This window comes from Nymphalis io, chromosome Z, assembly GCF_905147045.1.
Source record: "Nymphalis io chromosome Z, ilAglIoxx1.1, whole genome shotgun sequence".
NCBI classification, from domain to species: Eukaryota; Metazoa; Arthropoda; class Insecta; order Lepidoptera; family Nymphalidae; genus Nymphalis; species Nymphalis io.
In genome coordinates, this window is record NC_065918.1 from 6,663,474 (window position 1) to 6,691,468 (window position 27,995).

A 27,995-nucleotide genomic window follows, 5' to 3' on the forward strand; every position below is an offset into this window, starting at 1 on the left:
CGTTTACTGTACGAAATATTAGAACTTCTGCATATTAGGGTTCAAGTTACTATTCCGTCCGATTTTTATGTACAACTTCCGTTTTGATTGATTAGGCACGTTACTCCGTTTTGATGAATCGGTACAATTTTTATATTACAAAATTTTGTCAGTTAAGCTATGTGAAAAGGCACATTACACGTTTGCTTAAAATATACCAAAAAGTGACGGTAATGGTAGGCAGCACGCTATTCGTGGGAACTTGACCCAGTTGGTAAGCGGGGGCGCTGGAGTAGTAGGGTATCGATTGCGACCAACACCGCAACGCACAATGCGTCACACGCGCCTCTACACACTAATCACATGTTTTGTTTTGTAGGGCAAAAAGTAATTTGAAAAAATCGCAGTGCTAATTTCTGTGTTGAGTACAGATATCGCAAAGCAACGCAATTTAACATTCGCTAGCAAATTGGTGTACACCGAGGATTGGGTAATGGGATTCGGGACAGGATGTTATACTTATCTGGAAATTCACCTTTAAATACTTAAAGAACACGGTGTTTCTCGCCCAATCCACTTGAGAGAACAAGTTTTGGTCCAGCACTTTGCACATTAATTCGAAGAGATCGACTTCACACTGGTTGTAAGTTTGGCTCTGCAAGAGTCCGAAAAGGGAGTTTTGCCACTCTCGATCATCTATTGTTTGAACAAATTCGCGAATCATGGGTGAAACTCGAAGAGTTTCGGTGCTGGTAGCTTCGGCGGTGCTGGAGGGTGTGGTTGTCGCGGGCGTTTCGAAGGCGAACGCGTCCGGTGACGCTGAATGCGGCGAGTGAGTTTCCCACTTGTCGTGAGCCGGGGGAGGCGGTGGCTGGGGCGCCTGGGTTTGTGCAGCCAGCAACGCTGGACCGGGCGAAGATTCCGGTGATGACGTCAACGACGAAACTTGGGGTATCTGAATTTCTTGCTTTACAGGCACAGTGGCATATGGCGAGCTGAATCCAAGAACAAGCCCACCCTCTCCGAGAGAGCCACGTAGTGTCTGCACTGCTATTTGCCTTTGTCTCATCATTTGTAACTTGCGGGCACGGTCGCGTTTATACATGGGACCAAACTTATTGCGACCACCTCGCATGCGATCCGCTCGTACGGCTGTAACAAGAAGTTTTCAAATTAGTTAAATTTTGTATATAATCGGTCGTCAGCAGCATTACGAGATAACACACATATTACGAGTGAGTGTGTTATATCGTTAAACTGTTTTCGTTTTGAATTTCATTAACTACAGGCAAAATGAGTATAGTTATGTAACGAAAAGTGCACAAGCCTTCACAAATTGAAATAAAAACATTTACAAAGATTACAAAACTTTGTCAAAATTAAGTTCGAAACAAACAATCTTTACACAGGGGTTATGGTTACGGTTACGCTTACGCGCCGAGTTCACAACTCATTTGTATTCTTACAAATAAGTTGTAAACTGTTACAAAATTTATATGGTTTCACAATTTCGTAACTTTTCAAACAACTCAACAATAATTAAATTTCTTCAGAATTTGCATCGAACTTTGACAGATGACTAAATGTCTCCATTAAATTGAAAAAAAAAATTAACTTATGTCCGAGCGGTCAAATGTATAAATGACGAGTAGTACATTTGAAAGAAAATACTTTGAGACGCATAAGGAGCAAAGACCGAAGTATTGCAGCGATAAAAATAGTTTCGTTTGTTTATGTGTTACTTTTAATCTATAAAGATTTTATAAATGCGAAAATACTGCCTGTTACGCTTCCATTGCTAACCACTGAACCGAACTTGGAGAAGAGTATTATTACTCTATTAACCCCAAGGAAGAACATAAGACAATTTTATTATACCTAACACCTTTCTCCCGTCTAACAAGCGGATGACCGGCTTGCGAAAACTAGTGAGACATTTAACAAATAAAAGTAAAAGAGGAGCAGCTTGCGAATGTCTCGCTGCTCGGTTAAGGTCTCCCCTTCAGAGAAGGTTTGGAGCTTACACACTGTTACATGTACTTGCCTGGTTTGAACTTCTACTGTTTTCATTACAAACTTTAAATGTGATTGAGTAAACTTGATCTAAATCTATTATATCGCATAAACATTTTAAGGTAAATAATTATTACAATATACGATTATAATATTTATTGTGCAACACAACAATATAAATTTTAAACAAAATCAATAAAACGCGGCTTTATCGCTAAATAGCGATATTTTTTTTTGGACAAAATTAACGGTTTGAGGCTGTTTATACAAACATAAGGATAGTGTATATTATATATTAAAATAATTAGTAACAGAACTAGCAAAACAGTATCACATAATAATTTTAGCTATTTTTTTATTTATTAGCTATTGTCTAGCTATTGTCATAATTAGTCTAGTCTTGTTTATCTCCTAATACACTATATACCTTCTCCTCAAAAAGAGGAGAGGAGGCCTTTAGCCCAGCAGTGGGACATTCACAGGCTGTTACGGATTACGGATTACACTATATACGTATTTATTATTATCATAATATATGGCATAGTCACAACTCATACAAAGCCTTTTGGCGTGATGTCTCTGAATCCCATAGGCAATTACTTATTTTTAATTAATTAGACATATTCCTAAGATTCCACATACGTTTATACCAAAGAAAGAAAAAATCTTGTATTTTACCAAAATTTCATCACAATCAGATGAATGGTTTTGGAACGCATAGAGAACGGACATACAACCTTTATTTTTTATTTATTAAGAAAAGAAGATATTGTAACCGCCTGCTATCGTTTAAGTTACGTATCCGTGACAACTATATAAACATCCTAAATCGTCTACTGTCTGGGATTCGTTTCTTATCAGCTTTTAAACGATAAAATACCGATGCGCACATCTAGTCGGGTTATAAAGGTTGGACTGTACCTACATATGTTGTTCAATAAATATTTAATAACATAGGCTTGAAATTTAGGACGCCGGCCTTACTAACGCACACAGACTCAACTACTATACGGTTTTGGCTGAATTCCAAATTTCAAGTGAAACCCTCGCGATCGCTGCAATTTATGTTCGTTCTGATTCTTTAAGAGTAAATATCTCACTTATATGGATGAAAAAAAAAACAAATTACAGAATTAAACCAATTAAATACAATTCGCACTGAATTGTATTTAAATAAATTATTTTACTTTAGCCAACTTTACCAAGTTATGCGCTTACATGATATATTTCGTAAATATTAAAATTGATCATAAAATGATCAATTTTAATTTTAGCATTGCATGCTTGCTTATTCACGAGGAAAAATGTACATTTTTATAACATTGTACACGTATATTAATTTAATAGTAATGCGGTAGCCGTGTCGTCATGTAGGGCGCGTGAAGTACAAAGAACTAGATTGTAAACTGTAAATAAATATCTGAACCAGGAACGGAAGGGGCTTTCAGTAAATTGTCGACTCGCCCAACCCACGAGTTAAAAATAACAACCAGTTTTTATTGTAGCCAGCGCGCCTCGGTGTGATAAAGACACAGTTATAGGGCACGGCAAAAGATCCAAAAGAGACGCCGAGCGTTGCGGATTTAAGTGTTGTGTGCAATTCCACCAGTTTCGTATTGCAAGTCGTTTCATGAAACAATTTATATTCGTATGAAGGATTCGTAGATAGTTTAAAATCGAAATCTCCTAGGGTTTTTTTTATAAATAATATTTATCTTTTATAGTTGATATTTATTTAAAAGCTTTTAGACTAGTACAATAAACTATGGTTGTATACACATATTTCAACTATCTATATGTAAATTAGCAAAGACAAAGCAGTTATTTAGTATTTTTTCTCCTTTGTTTGTCAACCATTTTTATTTGTTTGGTTGCTATTGACGACGTTCGATAGGTGGCATCAATTAAAGTATTTGGAAGCAGAACATAAATAATTATCCTGTACTATTCGTTCCTTCGTTCGTTTTATATTTTGAACACTGTTATTTTTAATAATTTCATCACTTAAGAAAACATTTAAACTATAACTATGACTTAATTATGAATTTGTAATTTAGGAAAAAAAACAATATTAACTTACAATAAAAACACTCGCCGATTAAAATACACTGTATTACGTATGTATGAAAGGGTCTTAGTCAGATCCGGAAACGGAAGTCTGCAACAGGATCATAACTTTTGAAACGATCTCGCTAGTTGTACGATGAGTATGTTTCAGAGATTTCGATCATTATTATTTATGAAAATATTTAAATCGATCGTGTCCATCTTCGCACAGAAAAATGCGATTTATCTTTTAATTATTAAAATGTGCGCTTTCAAAAAATAAGTTTAAATTTATTCGGCTGTTATTTTTTGGTAAATCTGTCTGTTACTCATTTTTATAAGAAACCCTAAAAGTAGACAAATTTAAGTTTAAAGCAAAGTCCACCTTTAAGACGAGCATGAAACAAAAGATTCATTGAGAACACTATTTCAATTAAGAGGCGAGTTTCGAAAGCCTACCCATGTTTAATATGAGTAATTATAACACAAATAAAATTCTCTATCTCATGACATCTCTACTAATTAAATAAAAAAACAGCAATACTTAGTTCGAAATACTTACAACATAACAAATATAAAAGTCTACAAAGTCCATACCTTGTAAGGCACTGCAGAGAGCACATTAAGAGACTGCACAAATATTTCTGCGATGTGCAATTTGCATGGAAACGAATTGAGTAATTTATACTACTATCTACACGACATTTTAATTGAGTAAATCATTGAATATATGTTATTAATTTACAAATATCACAAGGAGCTTACGGCATGCTTGTTACTCGTGTCTTATTATTACCCGGATTACCGGATATAATGATAAATGACACGCATTACTACTTACAACTCACTCGTTAAATAATGAAAACACGTAATGACTAATGTTAGTTCACGTTAATAATGTAATATTTTACTAAATAAAACACGTGAATTTTATTTTAAGATCAATCCTTGCGAGTTTAGAATAAGTAAATCAATTTTATTATAACTAATACATTGACACGCGAATGAATATCAAATAAAATACAAATATATCTGGGCATAATATTGATGTCGCGCCCATGTCATTCACTTTGGATCGCGCGTAATATTCTCAATACAAAATGACACAAGAGAAATAAAAAAAAATATTAGTCATTTGAATAACATTCTATAAGTCCGTATGCAGACTTGTCTAGTTCGTACCACATGCTCGTATATAATATTAGTGGACATTGGCTAACGATATCTGTCATATTCGGTGTTTTCTCGTTTACTATTTGAAAACAAACGTTAATCAACGTTATTTAAGGCATCGGGAAGCAAGCAACTTGTATAAGCATGCATTATACCTAGCTCACGTTGCCAAGGCTTCTGAGCATTTTGGACACATTGCCTTTCATTCTCATTTATGAAAGAAATTACCATCTAAATGAACTTCGTTGTTTCTTTTCAAATGTAATAAACATAAATAATTTATTTAAATTAATGATGTCTCGTGAATAGACCGTTGATGAAATAGTAAATTTTACGGTGTTATTAAAAATAAGATTTAAGAAAACTTCCAATGGTTTTAATCATCTAATGTTATTATAATGAGCACGCGATTGCAGCCGATAATGCGGTAAACGAGGTCAGTCGTTTATTACGACTAAACTAGATCAAGGTCAAGGTCATTTTTACAAATCAAAAGCATTCGACACGATGACAAACAAGTAGAGTGCAGAAATAGACATACAAGTAAGTTTACCTTACATTATGTAGCTATTTGTATCCGTGGCCCACTTGATACAGTTTACAGATGAGTCAAGGTCGGTGTCGATCGATAGCGGTGTCGGTATAGGAACTACACAGCTTTGTACTAGTCGGGATTTAATATAAGGTAACGAGATCTCTCAATAAGGGTCAACTTTAAGATACGATCCAGTCAAAAGTTTTTTTTTTTTTGACCTTGGCACATGCATCACAACCGTTAAATTAAGTAATCGTGTCAACGAGATAAAAAATAGTGTGTTCCGAAAGGACGGGAAGAGGTGGGGATCGCTCCTTGTACCGACGAGTCGGTGAAACTTGGTCAAGGCTGTAGGCGTCCCCCGCCGCACCGCGGCGTTCGGTGCGGTCGCCTCCGAAGCGAGCCGAGCGCGTCCGACCGCCCTCGCCCGTACGTACTCCGATCGCGCGCCTAGATAGCGGCAACGCCGTCGTTACACAACACTGCCGAGAGTGCCGAGATAAATCATCACCCGCGATGATCTACCAAACTATGTCAAGATCTAATCCATACATCTCAAACAACGTATATGAGAATCAAACTGGATTCTTATTTGATCTATATTCCATTATAGTCATTATGTATAAATTCTATGATCAAAAGTAACATTATATTAACGCTCGAGACAGCTTATTAAGCAAGGATTAAAGGCATCCGCGAACCAAAATCTTTTTTAAGTGGTGGCGCCTATAGAGCTGTCGTAATAATAAGACAGGTAATGCCGAAAAAATAGAAAGGCCCGGTGTGCGAGGCCGCTCTGTCGAAACACCGATTCGGGTCAAGGCAGCGCGCCGAAATAGTCGCTGGCGCGCGCGTTTTTATTGTGATCTAACATCTGTCGTGAGCCGCAAGCGCCTGACCCCGCCATATATTTTTAACTCTCGATGCTAGTTTTCCTATTAGACTTAAGTATGCGCTACGAGTAAAATGGAGTCCAATAAGATTTGAATGGCATCGTTTAAAAATGCAGTTATGAAATTTCTTCAAACCTCAAATAGTAATGTAACGATTAAAACCGTATTGACAAAAATTTAAAGTTAAAATTTTAATTGAAACTTCTTCGTATAAAATAGTAGTTAGCGATCGAAAGAATGATGGCGATGGCGGTAGATTACGTAAGGCGGTGTGGCGTGTACAAGGCGAGCAGCGGTCCGTGTAACAACAATCATTATCGTCGAATTCGATCGGTCCGCTGCGCTAACGCTGTCCACGTAGGGGAACTGATTGCGGGTGCCAGTTTTGCGTCGTAACACGTGGACTACAGCACTTCAGCACTTATCATTCTATGAATACCAATTCAATCATACATCTACGCCACGGAAATGAACGATGAATGGTAGATCATTGTTGTCTTGATCTTGCATTGCAAGATCAATGTTACAACAATTTCATCTTAAGACAATATTCTAAATAAAAGTTAGTTTGTATGTTTATTCCTAATTGGGAATTAGGAATTATGTGTAACATTTATAATGTCCAGTTCGCACAACAAAGTTCTTCGAGTCTGACAGATTAAGAAATTAGAAAACACGAATTTTAAAAATATATACTGCCATTGGCAGTATTTAAAATAGTAGAATGATTGAAGATGCGGTACGGATACCCGTGGACGTGTAATGTGATACGTGTTCAGGTCACATTTGGGTAGTCCGTTGCGACAGGTCGAACGAGGCGTCTTATGAAATGACGCTTGCGCAGCGCACCCCACCGTCGGCAGCTTATTGTGTCGAAACGCACGATAGTCGTTTGAGTAGACCCAGTGCGCAACAACCCTTGCCGATATTATACAATTTATTAAAAAGATTTTATGATTTCACTTCTTACGTCTTTCGGACTATACGTATTAATATTAAGTAATAAACATTTTAACTTTAATGGTCAACGTATAATCAACTAACGTCATGCTTAAATTACAAATGCGTATCAATTTCTTAAGCAATAGCAGGTTTTAAACATTTTTGTATGTCACTGGCGCAGATACGTTTATATAAGTCGTAGGTAATGTGTTTCATACGTTAGACTAAAAAAAAAAACATAATTATATTTTTATATCGTGTGTACAATGACTATTATTTAAGCAAAAGAGATTTTGCAATTTATTAAATAGTTTTGATGGAATTATAATATTACTTAGTTTGAAAGGAATTTAGACGGTTCAATAAAAAACTAAATTGTGTATGTACCTTCAATGAGCAATTTAAAAAAAATCATCCCAAAATAAAGTCTATGTCTATTCCAATTCCAATACATTTCCACTTGAACAACTTGAAGCCCAAAATATTTTAACAGCAGTAGCTGTAGTTAGTGACGAGTTGCGGACGGAGTAGCGGGTGGTGCAGACAGCGCGGGCGCGGGCGCGGGCGAGCGGCTGCGCGTTGGCATTGCACAAGGCTCGTTGCAGGTCGAGCAGGCACTGCGAGCCTCTCGCAACAACCGCGATTGAGGTCAGTAAACGATTTGTGAGAATTGTGCCATCTGACATATGTCTTATTGCAATCGTTATTATTTTCAAAAATTATAATATTTGTATTATTAAATGCTTATGATATATGAATGCTCCTCGTGGTTTTCACACACGAAATAAAACATATTGATGTTGTAATTGTTTTTTTATTGTCTTTCAGATGATATACGTTATGTGGAAATAAAGGACATAAATAAAGGACGCTAGAAATATAATAAATAAAGACCGTGAGAAAATTTAAGCGTATCAAAATGTTGGTATTTAAAAACACCAAAATAATGTATGTTATAATCAAAGCCGTATTGAAAGTTATATATACAAGAGACGAAATTATACAAAGCACTGTTTATGTAAATCTAAATCATTGTTTTGGACAATTAAATAGAGATTACATGATTGATTTAGGAATTAAGATATTATCATTTTTGTTTGTATAATAATAGGGTTGCCTTCTACAAATGGCTGTAAAGTGAGGTTTCACAGTTTATATTTAAGAAGAGGCAGTATAGTAACAGTAATAGGAAATCATAAAAATGAACGCAAACTACTACGCGATCTGGTCATGTTAAGGGGAAACGGGAATGATGACAACCCTACCTCATAATACGTTCTTTATTAGAATGCTTTGAGCGAAAAGTAAATTGCGGCGGATATAACATCCGTCGTCACTGGAAATTTGTTGATTAAAAGTATAATATGTCGGTTGGCACAAATATTATTTATATTTTATTATTGACTAATCACTACTTTCATTAGAATGTATCAAATATTAATGATTATTATTATTATAATTAAGGATGCTATAAATAGATTCTATATATAAAAGAAAACTAAAATTATAGATTTCATGTAATATTAAAATAAAATTGGTGTGATTGTTATTTTTTTTTAAAGTAAGTTTTTCAGTTACGATATATGTAAATTCTTTAAATCGAATCAAGTAACGAAACTCAGTTGCAATTTATTATTTTCACAATAATAGAAATTTACGCTTCGCTTAGTATATACATATGTAACATATAGGTTAGGCATATATTAATTGTATTTAAGTTAATGAATTTTAAATGTTCTGGTTAAAAAATAAAAGTAATGAATTCAAGCTGTTAGTCTACGGTCGTAAAACAGTTTTTCTGTAAGTGGATAATGTGGGATTACACAAGTTATATGCAATAAAGTCTTACATAAGGCACCGATCTCGTTAAAATGACCGAGCATCCCAGTTACCTTATTAACAAACATGTATTATGTGATAAGGATTTTTGTCTAAGAATAAGCTGGAATATTACTAATGGGGTTTGAGTCATCTACTAACCTCTCAATGAGAAGTAAGTTTGAGGCCAACTGCGCCGCACCTATATATAAGTGTAGGCTAGGCTTGCGTGGAATGTATGGTTTAAAAATAGCAGTGCTATTTTTTTAAAACAAACAAAATATAAAATATAACGATAGCGTCGTTATATTTCACATTTGATGTATAATGTAGCACCATAGTATGCCTATTATATATCACTTTCATTATTTGAATACATGTTAAACTATTGAGCGATAAAATGGATATTCTAGCGAATGGAATGTTAAATATTTTCTATACTACCGTCTCTGTGACGTCTTTTGAGTATTTCAATACTAAACCAGAATTGAATATCCCTGGGACGAAAAGGTCGGATTATTTTGAAATTTAAAATTTTATCTCTTTCCCGGACAAAAACTTCTGAATTTAGTGTTTAATTCGAAGTGTAAGTAATGAATGTTGCAAACATCGCAGCATCTGGCGAAACGCGCAATCGCGAATGGCTTACGCACACAGCGGCAACCTCGCGTTGCGTACATGCACGCACAGCAGGCAGCGCGCGCGCCGCATCGCGGCCCCGCTTGCAAGTAGGTCAGGGCGCTCTGCGGCCGCGCGCGTTTTAAATTTAGAACGATCTGCGCTTCAAACTACGCCCCACGCGATCACCTAACTATAAATTAACCTTTAAATTGATACCTTTACTCGATTTTCAATATATTTAATTTTGTACACCTTTATAATTGAAGCTCCAAGTTGTTTGCTACCAAACACTTTATATAGATCTAGTTCACAATCTTACCAAAGGCCATTTGGTAAGTAAGTAAACTGATATTAAAAATGTGTGTCAACGATATCTATGATTAATAGCAGTATAAACATATTATATGTTATTCTTGGTGACGACAAGCTGAAGACTATTAATTAGTTTGATTATTCAGTACAAATTAAAAGTTTATCAGTACTGCTTTTGATTATTGAATTTACACGTTTTATTAAAAAAAATGCATTATAACCAAAATTGTATATAATGAAAGTTATAACTATTAATGTATTAATAAAATACTACGAACGAATGAAAGGCTGTTACTTAATTTATATACAAAAACATGATAGCACATAGATTCTAAATCGTATTTTACACACATGTAGTATAATAGTCAATCTAATTATTTTTTTAATTGTAATCCATAGTACATGCTTTATGCGTACGTGTCGTTTTTAACTAAAGGATCTTAGAATAGAAATAATTGTTAATGTAGGACTTATGAAATACGTATATATGTAACAAATTTGGTCAGAAAAGAAAAAAAGATTACGATTGTATTAAAATTATCTTCTTCGCCGTTAGTATTTCATACTGTACTGAAAAAAGAAGCCTTATTCTACAATTTGACTAAGTATATATATATAGTACAATTTAGTAACAGCCTGTGAATATCCCACTGTTGGGTTAAGGCCTTCTCTTCTGTTTTGAGGAGAAGGTTTGGTTATTCCACCACGCTACTCCAATGCGGGTTGGTAAAAATACACATGTAGCAGAATTTCAGTGAAATTAGACATATGCAGGTTTATAACCAAGTAATATAAAATTTATTTGGTTTTAAGACTATTGCTTGCCGTATCAAGAAGTTTTAAGTGAAACTATATTATGGAAAAATAGTATGTTAAACCGATGATTGATAATTCATTTACATGTTGTTTATTTATAATATCGACAATAAAAAATACTAGTCAAATTATGAGGTAACATACTTTTAGACTAGATTATTATTAATGGAAAGCCTTAAATTCGTATGAAAACAAAATCGGAACCAGGAGTCGTAAATATTATAGATTCGTTAAGATTTAAGTTAATTTGCGTAGTTCTCCAAACAATTTCAAATTTGTTTTATCAATCGTGAAAACAGACCCCGTGGAATTAAATATAAAAATATCTTATTAATTAAATCGCTACATCATTAATATAAAACGGTGAGTCGACTTTACTTAAATATTTATACATGATAGGTCAATTTGCCCCCATTATTTACTGAATTACCAAAGATCGCATGTCATGAAAGTATTTTCTGATATGCAACTAGAAAAGTTCACAGTAAGTATATATATTATTTAGAAGATTGATAAACACACGGATTAAATATTTAAATTCGTTCAGCTTGCGTGCGTTAGTTTCTTGTGTTGCCTGAACTTTCAATGTTTGCTGCCTTTGCTTACGCTAGATGATGTAATACATCTGGGCTCTTCGCAACTGACCTACATACATGAATTTATATCGAGAAGACTTCCTAACGTTATAAAATTTAGCGTCATATTTAGATTTTGATGATGATTATGATTATAATTATTTTTAAGTTAAATGAACTGTTGTACAAACTTACCTTCAAGTTTCATGCCGACATCGAGGCACTTCTGGAAGCGGCAGAAAGGGCAACGTTTCCTCTGTGTCTTGTCAATGTGACATGCTCGTTCTGCGACGCAAGTGTACACTTTCTTGTTCTGTACTGTTCTTTTAAAGAAGCCTTTACAGGATTCACAAGTGAGCAGTCCGTAGTGGTAACCGCTAACTTTATCTCCACAAACAGGACACAGTTCTTCGATCACGTCTTTCGTATCTGTTTGGTCGCAAACGTTGCCAGCTGTTGGCAAATATGACCCAGGTTCGCTCCCTGTACCTGTTGGAAATAAATAAGAAGCATCCAGATTTGCGTAGCCAAAAGGCTGTTGGTCTGACGTGCATTGGTAAGCTGCGCCTTGAGGCACGTATTGCTGTGAGGCTCCCGAGGGTCCACTGCCCGAGCCCGATCCCTCAGGGCCTGGACTTAGATCGAACGGGGACATGTTAAGAGACATGAGGCCTGCCTGCTGGTCCATCGTCATGCTCGGCCGCACAGAGCGGCTGCTTATTACAAATCCCTACGGCGGCGTTCAACCGCGACAACGTTCACACAGTCACTGAGTTCACTAGCGGTCTGACCGCAACACTATCTGCCGCTCGCGGGCTGCACCTGTTCAATCACTTTTGTAGAAGACACATAAATCCAACACATTTTTCCTACTCTAATTTAGTAAATAACAAAGGTTCAGACGCTAATAAAAAAAAGTAAAACGTAATATAACGCTGTAGTAAAGTCGGTTCAATTTGTTTACGACGCGCGTCGTTACGATCGCAACGAGTGTTTTGTCATAACAGCACACGTACGGCTCTAGAGACGTTCCGCGATCGACTGGCGGCCGGCCGGCGACAACGGCGCGCGTGCCGGCGCCTCCCGCATGCGCGCCCCGCCGCTACCCGCAAAACCCCCGCCCGTTCGTACAATGGAAAACGATTAGGAGCCCATGTAATAAGTGAAAGTGAGTCGGTGACCCACTTTCCCGCGATCCAGGTCTATGTTAGTGCGCGTTCGCGCGGTTGCGCCACCGCGCGGGCGGATCGGCGCGGCGGGCGCGGGGGGCGGCCCACTGACCCACTTGCGCGCGGTGCCGCAGCAGGGCAGGGTTGCCGCGAACATGGAGATTATGTTTACGTTCGCATAACAAATGTCGCTCGGCAGATACTATAAACTCTAATGACAATTCTACGACCGTAGAGCTCGCTCTGCCTAGCATAACGCGAGACATCTACTACTGAATAACATGTAGTTACACTTATACCAAAAGTTATTACTCGTGAGTTATAAATGAGTAATGTCAAGCTTTTGATACTTGAGTTGTAATATATGGAGGAATCTGCGTCAAAATTTGATGTAAACTAAATATAAAAAATTAATTATACTCTATGCTTACATTATGTATGTTTTTTAATATCATATGTATGGTAAATACAAATAATATTAAAATAAGTTCAACGAGTTAAAAGCTCTTCGCAGAAATTATTTTTTAATAGATAACTAAAATGTCTTTTGATCTTAATAAAACATCAGTAAACATTTAACAAGCAGGAGAACAACGTCGCCATGTAAGGAAATTTTAGTCGTAATCATAATAAGTCTTGTTCAAAACGTACTGAACACAATAGTCTAAATTGTAGGTGTACTAAGTTCTTTTCAATATCAAAAGCGAAATAAATTAAAGATCTTGACCTGGTTTTGCTAAAAATCAGTCAACGGGTCACGAACGAGTGACTGGCTGTGACAGCCTTGTGCTCGCTATGTAACATGTTTTAACGTGTCCTAATGCACTAAACGAATACTGCACATTGAGAACACGTGACCAGAATGACAAATTCAGACGTGATACAATACTTTTCCCCGGAGAAAACCCCTTGTTTCTGTGAACAAGCTACTAAATAAAAGAAACAAATATAAGAAATTTGGCAACTCCTTTCTTTGTCGCACTTCCAAAAAATGGATTTCCTTACCAGCTCACGTGTTCCCCTCCTCTTACAACCCTTCAAACGAGGCCTGAAGAGGCATCTTGCGGGCCGGCAAGGCGAAGGCGGCTAGTGCAGAACGTTTTTCCCGTCTGTACTGGCCGTCGTCGCGTTTGGACTCTACTACCACTTACCATCAGGTGGAGTAGAGTCATTTGCCCTCCCGGCAAATATAAAAAAAAGAAACGCATTTTGTGAATATTCCTAATGTAAAAAGTATACAACAAGAAAATTGAGATGATTAATATGCCGATAATTTTTTATTTGAATGCGGACGGCAATTTTACATAGAACAATAATAGATCATTCTCTCAACGCTATCTGCTATACTATTTATAGCTCCATAATACCTGGAAGTCTATTAATAAATCAGAATATGTATTGAAAAATAAGCTTATTGCAGTGAAACCGTTCAATTTATAGTGCATAGATAATTGTATATTCAAAGTCATTTTTGTAATAGCGACTCAAGACATTAAAATATTGCAAGTTTTTTTTAATAAAAAGAATGTCCATTGTTATTACAATTAAATCTGTATTTCTAATTTAAATATCCATTAAATACTCTTGAGTCATTATGAAACATGTTTAATGACACGTTTCTTTCTTATAAGCATAAAGACAACCTGCCCTCAATATCCGCTACCAAGTCGAGAAAAGGTGTATATGCCACAATGAGTCAATAAGTTTCGATTTCATAATCAAGACCTGAATACCGGATGAAAAAGTGACAGTGGTGGTAGGTATAGCAAGTGTGTCGTTTTCGCTATCGCTCAGACGTCGCGGCCCCCTACGAAAGCAAGAGTGTTCCGAAGCGCGAGCGCAACTTTGCTTTCTTCGCATGCGCGCATCTGACGTCATACTTTCCCCCGTGTCCGGTGACGCGCGTTGATGTAACGCATCGTAATACAGTGTAGTAATAGACGGGCTGTAGATTGTATTATCGCGTGACAATGCAAATTATTGGTAGACGTAAACATTTATGCGGGCTTTTTTTATTCATTATTCGTTGAACTTTTATGTTTATCATAGATTTACTTACGTGACCTACTAATGTGGGATAAGATATAAAAAATACTTAAATTTAAATAAAGTGTGATTGACCTTTATTATTGACTTTATATTAATTAAACAAAGCAATTAAGCAACCTCTATAATCTCTTAGTTGTAAAACAGAGCAATGTATAGTATGTATGACATATGTAGTATGTTTGTTTGTATGTTGGCAAAACAAAGAAGATTCTGATGAAATATGTATTTTTGACCTGATTTTATGAGTTTTGTTCGTGGCCAGAACAAGCTCTGTTACACGGGCGAAGTCATATAATAGAGCTAGTATATTGGCTTAAGTTAGGTTGCAATATCTATAAAAACATTTAATTTTATACTCTTATATCCTTATACAAAGTCCTTCGAGTTTTAGGCAAATATTGAAAAAAGGCAACTTAGATCAGAATTTAGCAAAACGAAAAAAAATTCCAAATATTAATTGGTATTTTTATAATACAAGACAAAAAGAAAGATCATATTTTCACTTTCAGCGTCGTCGCAACTCCGCATGGTGGTGGATGGTTTTTATGATTTTAAAGTTTCAGAAAGTTTTACAAACTTAATGAAAGATACTTTTAGTATGCATAATTCTATACTTTATATTAAATATATACATATTAATATATAATATTTAAGATTTTTTTTATTTGCCGGTCTGGGGCATCGTCTTCTTATTTGTATATTGTGTGGCCCTGCTCACTTGTAAAGTAAATAAATATGCCTTTAAATAAAAAAGAAATCGATTTTACAAACTAAACAATGTCCAATAGCAATGATATTGAGATAGCTCAACTCAAAAATAATAACCAAAATCAGTTAATAAGCAAAAAAAATATATCCTCCTGGAGTCGGCAAAAAGGACTGAAAACGTCTACAGGAAAAATCAAAATGTCGTTCAAACTCGAAGTATAAAAAAGGCAGGAAAGAAAGAATGCGTAACGTGCATTTTATATATCGCTGACCCCATAGATAGAGCACTTGGATCAAAGGTCGAGTTCAAATCCGGACCAGCACCTCTGCGTTTTTTTTGTTGTCACTTGCTTAATAATATGTATTTTTGTGTTGAAGACAAACAAAATTAAAGAAACTATTTCATATTTATAACTTGTTAAGTCTCAAAAAATTCTCAGATTCATTCATATCCGTCGACTTTTATCATTTATGCTTTTCTGCTTAATATGATATTTCATTCATAATTTAATTCAAACTTGTTGAAATTATAGTGCGAAACAATTAAAGCAAACGTTTTACTTATTGAAAATAAATACGATATTTAAAAAAAAACTCCGACAGTATTGTCATTAAATAATTGTATTAAAGTCATCTCCTTTTATTATGAGTTTCCAACGAAAGATTTTATTTAAAATAATTAGTATGTCCTACATTCATACATTATCCTCAATAAAAACGGGTCATTAAAATCGATGAAACGAACTTGCGTGAAAAGGCTGGGGTGTATAGAGGGATGGGGTGGATTTGGGGATCCCGAGCCAAGTGCAGTGGGTTAGTAGGTCAATGATAACGCTACGGCCTTATTCGGGCCAGCGTTGTGTACGTCACGCGAAACGTACCTAATATTCATGTTTAATTGCCTTTTTGCTATTATTCAATACTATTATAATATATTAGGGGATTTTTTTTGTTAACGCTCGAACTTTTGTAATCGTATACATATTATAACATACACAATATTTTTTAAATGATCCTAATTACGAATGATATGATCCTAATTATAAATATTGTTTTATATAAGAATGCCTGGAGTTGGTATTTGTTGATTTTAAGGCCAAATTATGCAATTTATTTGTATTTATTATTAATATAAACGTGTATAGTATTTTTTTCTTCAATATAATACTCATTTCGCCTGGGGCCACGATGATTTGTAACTGAATCAAAAGTATCTATAAGTATATAAATCTTGTAAAGCGTGCTTAAACGAAGTAAATATTTTCATTATTTTTAATTACTAACTTATTATAAGTATTCCTTTTTATTTTATAAAATTAATTGTAAATAAAGTATCAGGCATATTATTCAATATTGAAATGTTAAAACTATAAAATCAACCAGGATTAGATTATGTAAGACGTTTAAACGTCTTAAAGTAATGTGAGTACTTTACTTTATTTCAATTTTACTTTATAACGATAAAAAATATTTAGCGTTCGTCAACATTTAAACAAAGCAATTTTCAAAACATTATAGAACTAGTTCAATTCTTTGTTACCACTCCGCTTTCACCTACTTAGACAGACAAAAGAACTTGTATGTATATTCTGCTCCAATATTGATGCTTGGAATAACAAAGCAGCATTACCCAACTCGACAGTTGCAAAGGCGCAGGCGACCCGATTCCGAGATTCGTTGGTTTCACTCGCCCTCAAAATTTCCTATTCGGTCGATATTATCAAAATACTGTTTTAATTGTGAAATATTTTAATTTGACACGTTTTCTTTGTTTCTGTTTATCAATTATTTTGTTTTTTTTTTCAATATATTTTCGTAATGACAGCTTAATTATACGTATCATATACTAGTTGTACCTACTTATTATTTCGTCCGGATCCAGATTTTTTCGGATAAAAATATAATTAACACTCACAGTTAATTTACGTGTTGTATTAAATAAGAAAGTCCAAAAGATAAAAAACTGTTTTACTAATTATAATATGAGAGTTTAATATAAAACAGTTTGAAAGTAATATATTCAAACTAAGCTGATATATAAATGAATTCTACAAATACATAAATGTAAGATTTGATCACTGAATCCATTTCGATCCTCGACCTACATATGTTCCCATTGTTGAATTCGCCGGCGACACATTTATTTTTGCACAACAGAAATTGAAATATATCTACATGTTCGTTGAATATGAAATGCCCATTTTTATAACATGATGAAACCGAGCTTCTTGGTTAAAATATACCGTTTGGCAACAACCTCAATAAATAACTGTATGGGTTTGGTTCAGGTAGTGAAATAAAATTCAAAAAGACAAAATAAATAAATAAAAACGATTCATCTCGAGAATTACCTCTAATTGTCATTGAATTGCGCGTTATAAAGTATCAGTGGCTTGAGAATTAGGGAACCGCCCTACGGGTGATGGCCCAGTGGTTAAATCAAAATTAAAATTTGTGTTTATAATTTAAATATGCTTGGCGGTTTAAGACAGCATTGTGACGAAACCTACGGATAAACATCTGCCATGTGTCAGATACAACCCGATTTATACCAGCGGAGTGGAGAAAGCTCCAAGCCTTCTCCTCAAAACCGAGAGGAGGCCATAGGCTAGCTGTGGGACATTTATGGATTTTACAGTTACTTTTTTTACCTACGGGTTTATTGTAAGTTTTATGTAAAGGTAATGGTAAAGTTTTATGTAAAAACAAGGACTCACAACTCTAAATAAATGTGTAAATAAATATTATAATAAAATCAGTGTCGAGCACACCGATCTAACCTATATCCTATACATCTATAATATTATATATTATGTCAAGTATTTCTGAAACTTCTGGTTTAAATTGCAATTTAAAAAGCAATTTGTATTTATAATCTGGACATGCCTTAAAATATACAATTATGTTGCTTGCTTAGATATTAATGTATTGGCTACTGTTATGTAAACCGATGTTCTTAGATAATACCATGTCTTATTTATCTTTTATTATTAAATAAAACATGATTTTAGTCACTAGGACCTTTCTTGGACATTATCTAAATAATGATGATAATGTTGTTAAAATCCAAAGCGTAGTTTAGAAGAAGGTGCCAAACAAACGGACAGACGCATCGAGCGACTTTGTTTTATAATAATATTCTAATATTAATAGTGTTATAATTTTGTCAAGTTAAAGTCAAAACTCTTTATAGATATAATATATTAAATAATAAAAGTTAATTTTGCTTCTCAATATATTTTCTCCAATATCAAATATGGCCGGAAAAATAGTAACGAATTGGTGAGAAAATGTGATGCTCGTAACAGCGGTACTAGATACATACAAATTAACTTATTACGCCTGTTACTCGAATGCGACGAGTCAATAGCTCTTTTATGTTTAATTTAGAAAAAAAAAATACAAGTACATAAAAAAATATAAGAGGCAGTCAATATTTTACTATTCAATAATTTAACGATGGCCGTATACATTGCGCCACCAGCCCTCTCCTGCAGGTCAAAATTCATATTGATATCAGCGCCCAACAGTATTACCCCAAAGTAGACTGCGAAATGGCAATATAATATCCAAATAACAAAGGTAAACAATGAGAGCCGTTTCGATAACGCCAATCGTCGGTTCCGACTATTTTCTCCTCAAATATGTTAAGACGTTAAGTTATATCGCAGATGCAATCTAATCAACTGAGAATATAACTAAAATGTAGCTATACAGATCTATGATTTGAATGTAGTTGACATTATTAATACTGACAATTGTGGAATAAGAATCTCGCTATGTTAGCGCTGCATTGTAAGCGCTTCGAATTTGTAAAAAATAGTTATATTATGTGATCATGTCTGCCTCTTGGCGGAATATTTATAAATCTTTTAATAGAAGTGGAAGACATCCAGGTCTCTGATATTCCAAAGACAGAACAATTTAGGCAGAGCTCGCATCTAGTACAAGTAAAATTCTACATCAAAAAAATATCAATTTTAGTAATTACGGCTTGTAATACATAAGCAATCGATAGGAGGGACTTAAAACATTATTTACATATTTTGTTACTTAAGCGTACCAAGCTCAAAAACGAAATAAGCAAATGTGTTTTTTTACATTTTTAGTACGAATCGAAATAATGCCTATCCCTGAAAGTCTACCACGTTATCTACGTTTCTAGGAGGGTGTAACAACCAGCCTCAGAGGCAAACATAAGCAAATAATTGAGTTAATTTTATTATTTTTTTATTTTCACGCACTATAACACTAAAACTTAGCGACTTAGCATCTTAATATTAACCAGGCAAAATCGCTTTGTATTGATATAAACATTAAAAGCTATCGATACGAAACATGAGCAAACACAGATATTCAGATATAAACACAGAGATTCCTATACAGAAATGCTCGCCAGCTCTCTAACCATGATCGTAATGATTGCATAAAGATATTTTTTAAATGCATACTTACTGCATTTGTTTTGATAAATTAGTCTTTATGCAATAACAAAGCCAAGTAGGGTTAATAACGGTGTCTGACCATAAGATTCCTCACGTTCTTAATATTCAATTATGTTTTTTATTCTTTCATACCACATTAAACACGTAAATAAGCGGCACTATTTATTTGATAGTTGTCTGGCTATACTTAAGACTACTTTTATAAATTCAACTTTGATCAAAATAAAAAATCGAAATAGGTTACGATTTTACATGTTAAATGTATTCTGAGTGATTCTATCCGAACCAAATTTTAAATATTGTATGATAGCTTGTTTTCATTTGAATTTTATTAGTTTCGCAAATAATTTTAAAGTAGGTCGACTCACGATCAGACCAATGCTACCTAATGAAGATAAACATATTAAGTTAACAAGTCGATACTTGTTAACATACATCTTCATCAAAATTATATCATCTCGTTACTTCCTATTGTCCGATGTCTCCGTATTTCAATAAACATTAAAGTTATTGCTACTACAGTAAATAAAATATACCAATAGATTTGATTTTCTCTCATTTTGCTCGCAACTTACTTTATACAACGAGTTGTGTTTAAATTTTTCTCTGCCCTTTGTTCGTTTAGCTATCTACGGAAAGTTCAAAGGTTTAATTTATTCAAAATAACGGACATCTAGAATATCAATTACTGTATATATTTTTAAATATATGCGCGTACAATTAGCTGACATCTGATAGAAGTATTTCAAAACTATTAAACTAACCTAAATACTACTACTACTACTACAACTAACTAACCAAAAATATTTTTTATTAATGTAATTTTACACAAATATTGCTAATACTGTTACGGCTTTTTATTTATAATACAAGTACGATTATTTTTACCTGCGCTTTGTCTCTTAATATATTAATTATAAAATGAAACGTTATCATTTCGAGGTTCCGGTCCGGTATGTGCTTGTTACTGAAGACCTATGTATGCCACAATGGTTTCACCTCAATACGTTTACTTGACAACCGCAAGCGAATGAAAGCATAGTTTAATGATAATTTATTATGGGATAAATTTAAAGAAAATAAATATGTAATTCACTAGCGGCCCGCCACGATTTCGTCCGGCTTGAACAATTACCTATCTTAGTATATATTACGTAGTTAGTATACAATTTATTTGAAAATGTAGGTGTTCGACAAGTCACCGGAACAACAATGTTAAATATTGTCGTTTGGCGGTAGGATATGTGATAATTGTGTGGTACCTACCCAGACGGGTTTACACAAAGCCCTACCACCAAGTAACCATGGTACATCCGATTTTTTGAATTGGCTACTTCACCTTCGCACTACCACCACCATCACCACGAATTTTTTTTTCGTGTGAGAATTTCAATTATGCGATAACTCTAAGATATTAATTTTAATTAAGTATATAACGTAAAGGACAAATATGTTCAAGTTCGTTTTATAAAGCGTTTTAAGGTTTTAAATAATAATACAAAATATTAATATTATGAAAGTTCTATCTGATTGTTTCTAGTTTACAGTTAGTAGGTACATAAAAGACAAAGCCTAGTACTGGTCGCTCCCGATATCCGTGGTTAGTTCACACCGCGGCATTTTTCTTATTTTTAGCATTTAATACCCACCGTAACTTTAACACGAAAGGTCCGATAAAATATTTTAAAGAAGAATTTACATGTATATAATCAATCTTAATTATGAAACTATTTCGTTGCATAAGGATTAATATCATGATACGCTTGTCTTAATTTTTCAATTCTACCCTTGTTTTGATTGACTAATTTTTACAAAAAAGCAGTTATTACGACTTAACTATAATAGTTAGTAGATATACAGCATTATTTTAGGTATCGTCAATAGAATGTATCCCCATCCTTATTATCTTGGTGACAAAAATTTCTTTGTCAGTCCAAATATAGTCTCCCCAACGTAGCTACACAATTATGCATGCTGCACTCCAGTTTTATAACCTTAATCTGATTTTAAACAAAGAAAGCCAAATTTATACGAGTTTATTATGTACACTATATAAAGAGAGCGCCTTAGTGATTTACATATCTATTCTGTTATTGACGATAAATATTTAATAATATAATATATTTGATTTATTAAATACGAATACAAAAAGTGTCAATATTTTTTTTTATATTTCATGACTAACAGTTTATTAGTAAGAAATAAAAATAGTAATACATATAATAAGTGCATAAATGAATGTTCTGGAAGGTATTCAAGGTCGACGGGCGGTACACGGAACAACTGTCTCCTTAACTACTTTTTTCTTTTTACTCTTGTTGCCACTCGTTTATAAACGGCTTTATTCAATTATAACACGGATGATATTTTAAGTTGAATTTTTCTGTTAAAAATATTCACTTTTGGTACAAGAACTAGCATGTTGTGTAGTATTTTTTTTCTAATAAGCTGTAATTAAGTAACCAGTAATAGAAAATCGACTTGTTAAGTTTCATTGTAGCAGCGAAACTAAAGTACTTAAATAAAAGTTGTTACAGAATACAAATTTAATATTAGCGGTATTAATACCATTTTAAGACTACTAGACTATAGTTATTTTATAAGTTTATTAAGGACTAAAACATATAAATTATAGTTACATTCATTGATGAAGAACGGTTCGTTAATCGATGTACTTTTCGGTTGGAATATATAAGATTGTTTAAATGCGCGCTCCCACCGTGTAGAATGCATTAGCATAAATCCATTCAATGCAATGTATAAGCTGGTAGGTAAAATTCAGCATGATTAGGCGTTGACCCACTTTTTTATCACAGCACGGGGCGATGAATGCGCGGGTGTATAAATATAAATACGATTTTCCTACCGAAAACATTAATCAATGTAACATATGATTTTGCAATTTTACGAAATGTAACACGAGCATCATAAATAGAGACAATGTTATTATAATTTGCCAATACGTTGCACGGCATGAACGCACAGCTAGTTAATTGTGTCATCGGATTTATGTATGTAATTGACAAATTGTTAAAATTTTTATATATGGAAACGAATGTTGATATAATCAATAGAATTTATTAGCAATATCTAAGTTAAACCAGTATATATACAGTTAATACTGTATTTTAATTTAATCAAAACTGTATAGTTAAAAGTGACAATATCATTCATCGTTTTTGATATATCGTTATTTCAATAAAATCACAGTTCACAGGAGCTAAGTTTTGACTTAGTATGTTTATTCGAAATATATACTTAAGAATACGCCTAAAACCAGCCGCATCCTGTACACCCCATAAACTAACTGCACTTAAGGGCTTAAAAAAATGTATACACTTCCCTTAAATTACTTCAAAGCCAGTGGGCTAGTGTAGAAATAAACTATCTTATTGTATCTACGTGATCGATAAAGTTCAAAGTATGTATATTATTTAAATAAACTTAAATGCATATGTACATGATACTGTGTTAACAGTATCATCAGTTAATAGTTTTAAAAAAATGTTCAATATTTTGACACTTGTACAAGCAAAGCTGAAAGTACAAACAAATATTTCTGTTACCACACTTCAGAATATTTTGTGATTTTTCTTATTTACTAAGTTTTATTTCATTATATTGTTTTACGAATACTTCTACAATCTACATATTTCATTATAAAATTTCGGCATTATAAGTTTGACGAGGACTAAAAATCTAACTTACAGTTGATCGACTGTAATTTCTACGTGGGTCCAAAAAGCATGTTAAAATTATAGGTTATTAATATCTGTCACACTGAGGCAACAAGAAGTGAAAATTGTTGTACGGGTTGATAAATCTGAATGTAAAATTATATCAAAGTTAGTAAAGTCAAGCTAATTAATAAAATTAGTATGCAGCGAGAGGTTGATGAGAAAAAAATCATATATAATATTTTTTTCGTATTTTATCTGTGAAAAACAAAATATTAAATTGCAAAGAGGTAACAAATTTCGTATTGCCAAACGTCTTGTGAATTATGTATATACACTCAAGTAGAAAGTAGTGTCTCGTATTATGGTTATTATGAATTAATGTTACTTTAACATTTTGAATATTTTATTGTCCGGAGCTGTACGATTATAATACTAAACAAGGTTCTCTCCCATTTTTATTCCAAGGATTAGTTTTTTGTCCAGATTTATTGTTAAGCAACCTGACCTCAAAATATAAGATTCGCATGTTTTTGCGACACGAGATGTCGGTTGCAACATGCATAAGCACACATTTCGTCAATGTAATGGGAGTAATCTGAATGACAGTTTACAGATAGTTCAACAGTGTTTAAGTGTGACAGATATTTAAATTATAGTATTATAGCATACCACTCAAACAGAGAACGCTATTTCTCACGTACATGTAAATAAGTAGAGCCTTGACCTCGTTACCACGATTTTAGCGTTATTACAAAACGTTTCAATGATGCGGCCCACATGACTGTGGAGGATTTACTACGAAATTTGATTTTATTTGAAACCATGTAACTTAGTGTACTTAAATCATATCATTTAAAGAAAAAATGCTAAAAATATGTTAAATATGTTAAAATCAATATACGGAAAACAAGCTTCTAAAGCGTGTCCAATGAAATAACTTGAAAATAAATTCTTAGCTATGCTATGTTAAAAAATTGCTAAAATTAACTAAATGCTTTTGCTATATTTCGTTCAGCTAGCGTTGCTTGTTATAGTCCTTGTGAAAAGCTTATGTACTTTTGCCTTTTCTGCCAACTTAAAAACACAATGAAAAGCCGGCAACCATATCAAATTGCTTACGGTAATTATTAAAAGAACCCTTTACACTCAGAAATATGTATTATACTATATATTATATACTAATATATATTATACTAGCTGCCAGTCCCGACTTCGTACCGAGATATTTTTAACCAATCAGACATAAAAATTCGCCAGCCGATCTATTCAGCGTACTGTGCTATTGCGTCGTATATCAGACGCCGCGTATATTTTCACACATTTATTTATATATACAAAATACAAAAACAAAATTTCTAAAATTACTGATTCGAATTGCAAAGTGTAAACGGCAATATTAATCTACATAAAAGTTTTGAATTTAATATGTAATTTATTTTGATAAGGATAATTACTTCGTGACGTTATTTTATTACTTTTTATTTGAACTATATATTAAAAATATATTCTGTGAGTTATCTATGAAAGACAGATATTGGTTTTTGCTGATTTGTCTAAAATGTTTTTAATTCTTTAAATCTCTCATATAAAATTCTTTTTTACCTGTTATAGTTTTGGCAGCGTTCGCTTAAAAGCGTCTGAACCGCGATATACTAAGATCTACATAATTGGAGTAGTAGTTTTCGCACCGTACAAAATAGGATACGTTCAAACATTTTATCTTTGTTATACTTATTACTGTGATTCCAAAGTAAATGTTTTATTTCGATCGAGCAATTTTTTTTAATTTATTACACATTTATTACACTTTCCGTAACCCTTACCATGCGTATCTACTGCCCCCAACCCCGCATCGCCCTCAATTCCGATTTACTAGTTACCGCGTGGATGTAACTTTACATTGATCTAAGAGATTTATATTTTCCTACCGTGAAACCAATCATATGATACATGACCACACTAAACAAGTTAAAGCCTAAAACATCTAATTGGTTTCCCAAGGAGGAGAAGCGTCTTTAATGTTAGCCATTAAGATATTCAATGTTTCAATATTCCCAATTTTGATTAAAAATATATTGTATTTATAATACCTACTCAGATTCTTTTTTATTAGGTGTTTTAATCTAATTAGCTATGTTTGCATAGGGCTAACACCGCACAGCAGGACAAATTATTATAATAATTAAAAAAAAAAACTTTTTATTTCTTTATAATAATGTAATTTTTTACACAGTTAATGGTAAATAAATTTTATAATTTTTATAATGAATACAGTCCCTTCTAAACGCGCTTCATCTAAATCGGGGAACATATCGAAAAACATTCACACGAAAGAGGCCGTAGTGATAACCTTCTCTATTAAAGTTGGAAGAAAAACACTGTTTGTGTGTTTTAAGAAGTTTATTTATTTGAAACAATCGACAAATAGACGGTAGTAAGTTATAGATCATTAAAGACACATTAAAAATATAACTTAAATAAGAAACCTACTTTTTTAATTAAGAGCGATAACCATGTTCAATAAAAAAAAAATTGAATTTTATTAACACTTTTTTTATTGAAACAATTTTGTTATCGGTTTATATTATTAGGTTTACTAACAATATAAGCCGACAAGCCGGCACACAAAACCTACAATAGGTGTATATAAACTTTCATATGGCGTTTAATGTAAATAAATATTTCAATCGAAGCGTAATAATGATGATGTAATATGTAAAAAAATAAATAAATAGATTTTTCTATCCCATTTATGTCAAAGAAAAAGCCAATTTTTTTATGATATATATTTTGTAGCCGACATAAAACAAAGAGGAGATCATAAATGCGAAATAATGTACTTGTGTGTTGTTACGTGTGTAGTTGCCGATGCTGTATTTTTTGTTAGATTGGCTATATTTTAAAATATGATACAGATATGTACCCTATCCACCGGTTTCTTTTTTTTTTTTATAGAAAAGGAAGGCGGACGAGCATATGGGCCACCTGATGGTAAGTGGTCACCAACGCTCTTAGACATTGGCATTGTAAGAAATGTCAACCATCGCTTACATATCCAATGCGCCACCAACCTTGGGAACTAAGATTTTATGTCCATTGTGCCTGTAATTACACTGGCTCACTCACCCTTCAAACCGGAACACAACAATATCAAGTATTGCTGTTTTGCGGTAGAATATCTGATGAGTGGGTGGTACCTACCCAGACGAGCTTGCACAAAGCCCTACCACCAGTTTCGGTACATATTTGCATTAAATGGCATTTTTCATTTAATTTAAGAGGCTCACTTATATTAATTGCAATTATTAATTAGTAAAAATGGAAAATTAAATAAATTTTATAAATTGTTTGTAGTTAAATATGTTTGATATTTGAAATTGTTTGTTATTGAGTTGGTTTCAGTTGTTTTGTTCAGAAAACAAGACGAATCTCTTAAAATTATGTTCATTAAAGATTGGTTTCGGCTCCATCGGTTTTTCGAATAGCATTTATTTTATAAATTGTTCGTACTACATTTCATTCAATTCAAGTTTTTGTTGTTTATCATAGACGGATAGCAGAATTTATCACATCAGGAATAGCACGATCTTTTCAAGAAGTGAAGCCTTTTTTTTTTTAAATCAGAGTGCATAAGGTCATAACAAAACATCAATCATATTATACAAGAAAATAACAACCGATATTCTTGAGAAAAAAAACATTTCAACATTCACAATTAGGGAAATTATCAGATAACCTCAAAGCGTATTCATGTATTCCTATTTTTACAACACCAATACGATTTATTCACTTCAGCTGTTTAAGATTCGATGAATCAATACATACCGATCAACGCATAATGCGCAGACATACAAATATACAGAACTTGTGGAAGTGGCACAAGGCTGTTGGTAGAAACGGCGCGAGCTGGCGCGCGATCAGTATGGAAACAACGGAAGCCGATCATTTGCCAGAAAGCTGCTTCATTTGGATAAATAAAATTCACATATCATATTTTTAATCTATTAAACTTTCACGTGCCTATCGAATTAGCAAATTTCATAACATAAAACGTATTAGATGTTTAATGATATATTTAAATTGGTTCAATAAAATATTTTTGCAATTTAAATTAAAAGTTAATTAAATATTTTTAAGCCGTGCTATATATTGACTAACTAGGCAAGGTCGTACAGTGTGATTGAGCAATAGAAGCAGCCCCAGAATAATGTAGTCATTACA

The 27,995-nt window shown here is 33.5% G+C and overlaps 1 protein-coding gene across 4 annotated transcripts in view; it reads right to left on the bottom strand.

Annotated features, from left to right (window-relative positions):
* LOC126780437 (nuclear hormone receptor FTZ-F1) overlaps positions 1-27,995 on the bottom strand; it is a 67,892-nt gene that overhangs the window by 11,838 nt on the left and 28,059 nt on the right. For 3 of the 4 annotated variants that reach the window (XM_050504915.1, XM_050504914.1, XM_050504913.1), the window contains exons 1-2: positions 11,919-12,753; positions 515-1,131 (exon numbers count right to left, since the gene is read on the bottom strand). In XM_050504915.1, the coding sequence (XP_050360872.1) occupies positions 515-1,131; positions 11,919-12,417 (1,116 nt within the window). In that variant the 5' untranslated portion in view covers positions 12,418-12,753. Of the gene's footprint in view, positions 1-514; positions 1,132-11,918; positions 12,754-27,995 lie in introns of those variants that run through there. The other variant, XM_050504912.1, reaches the window with a different exon arrangement.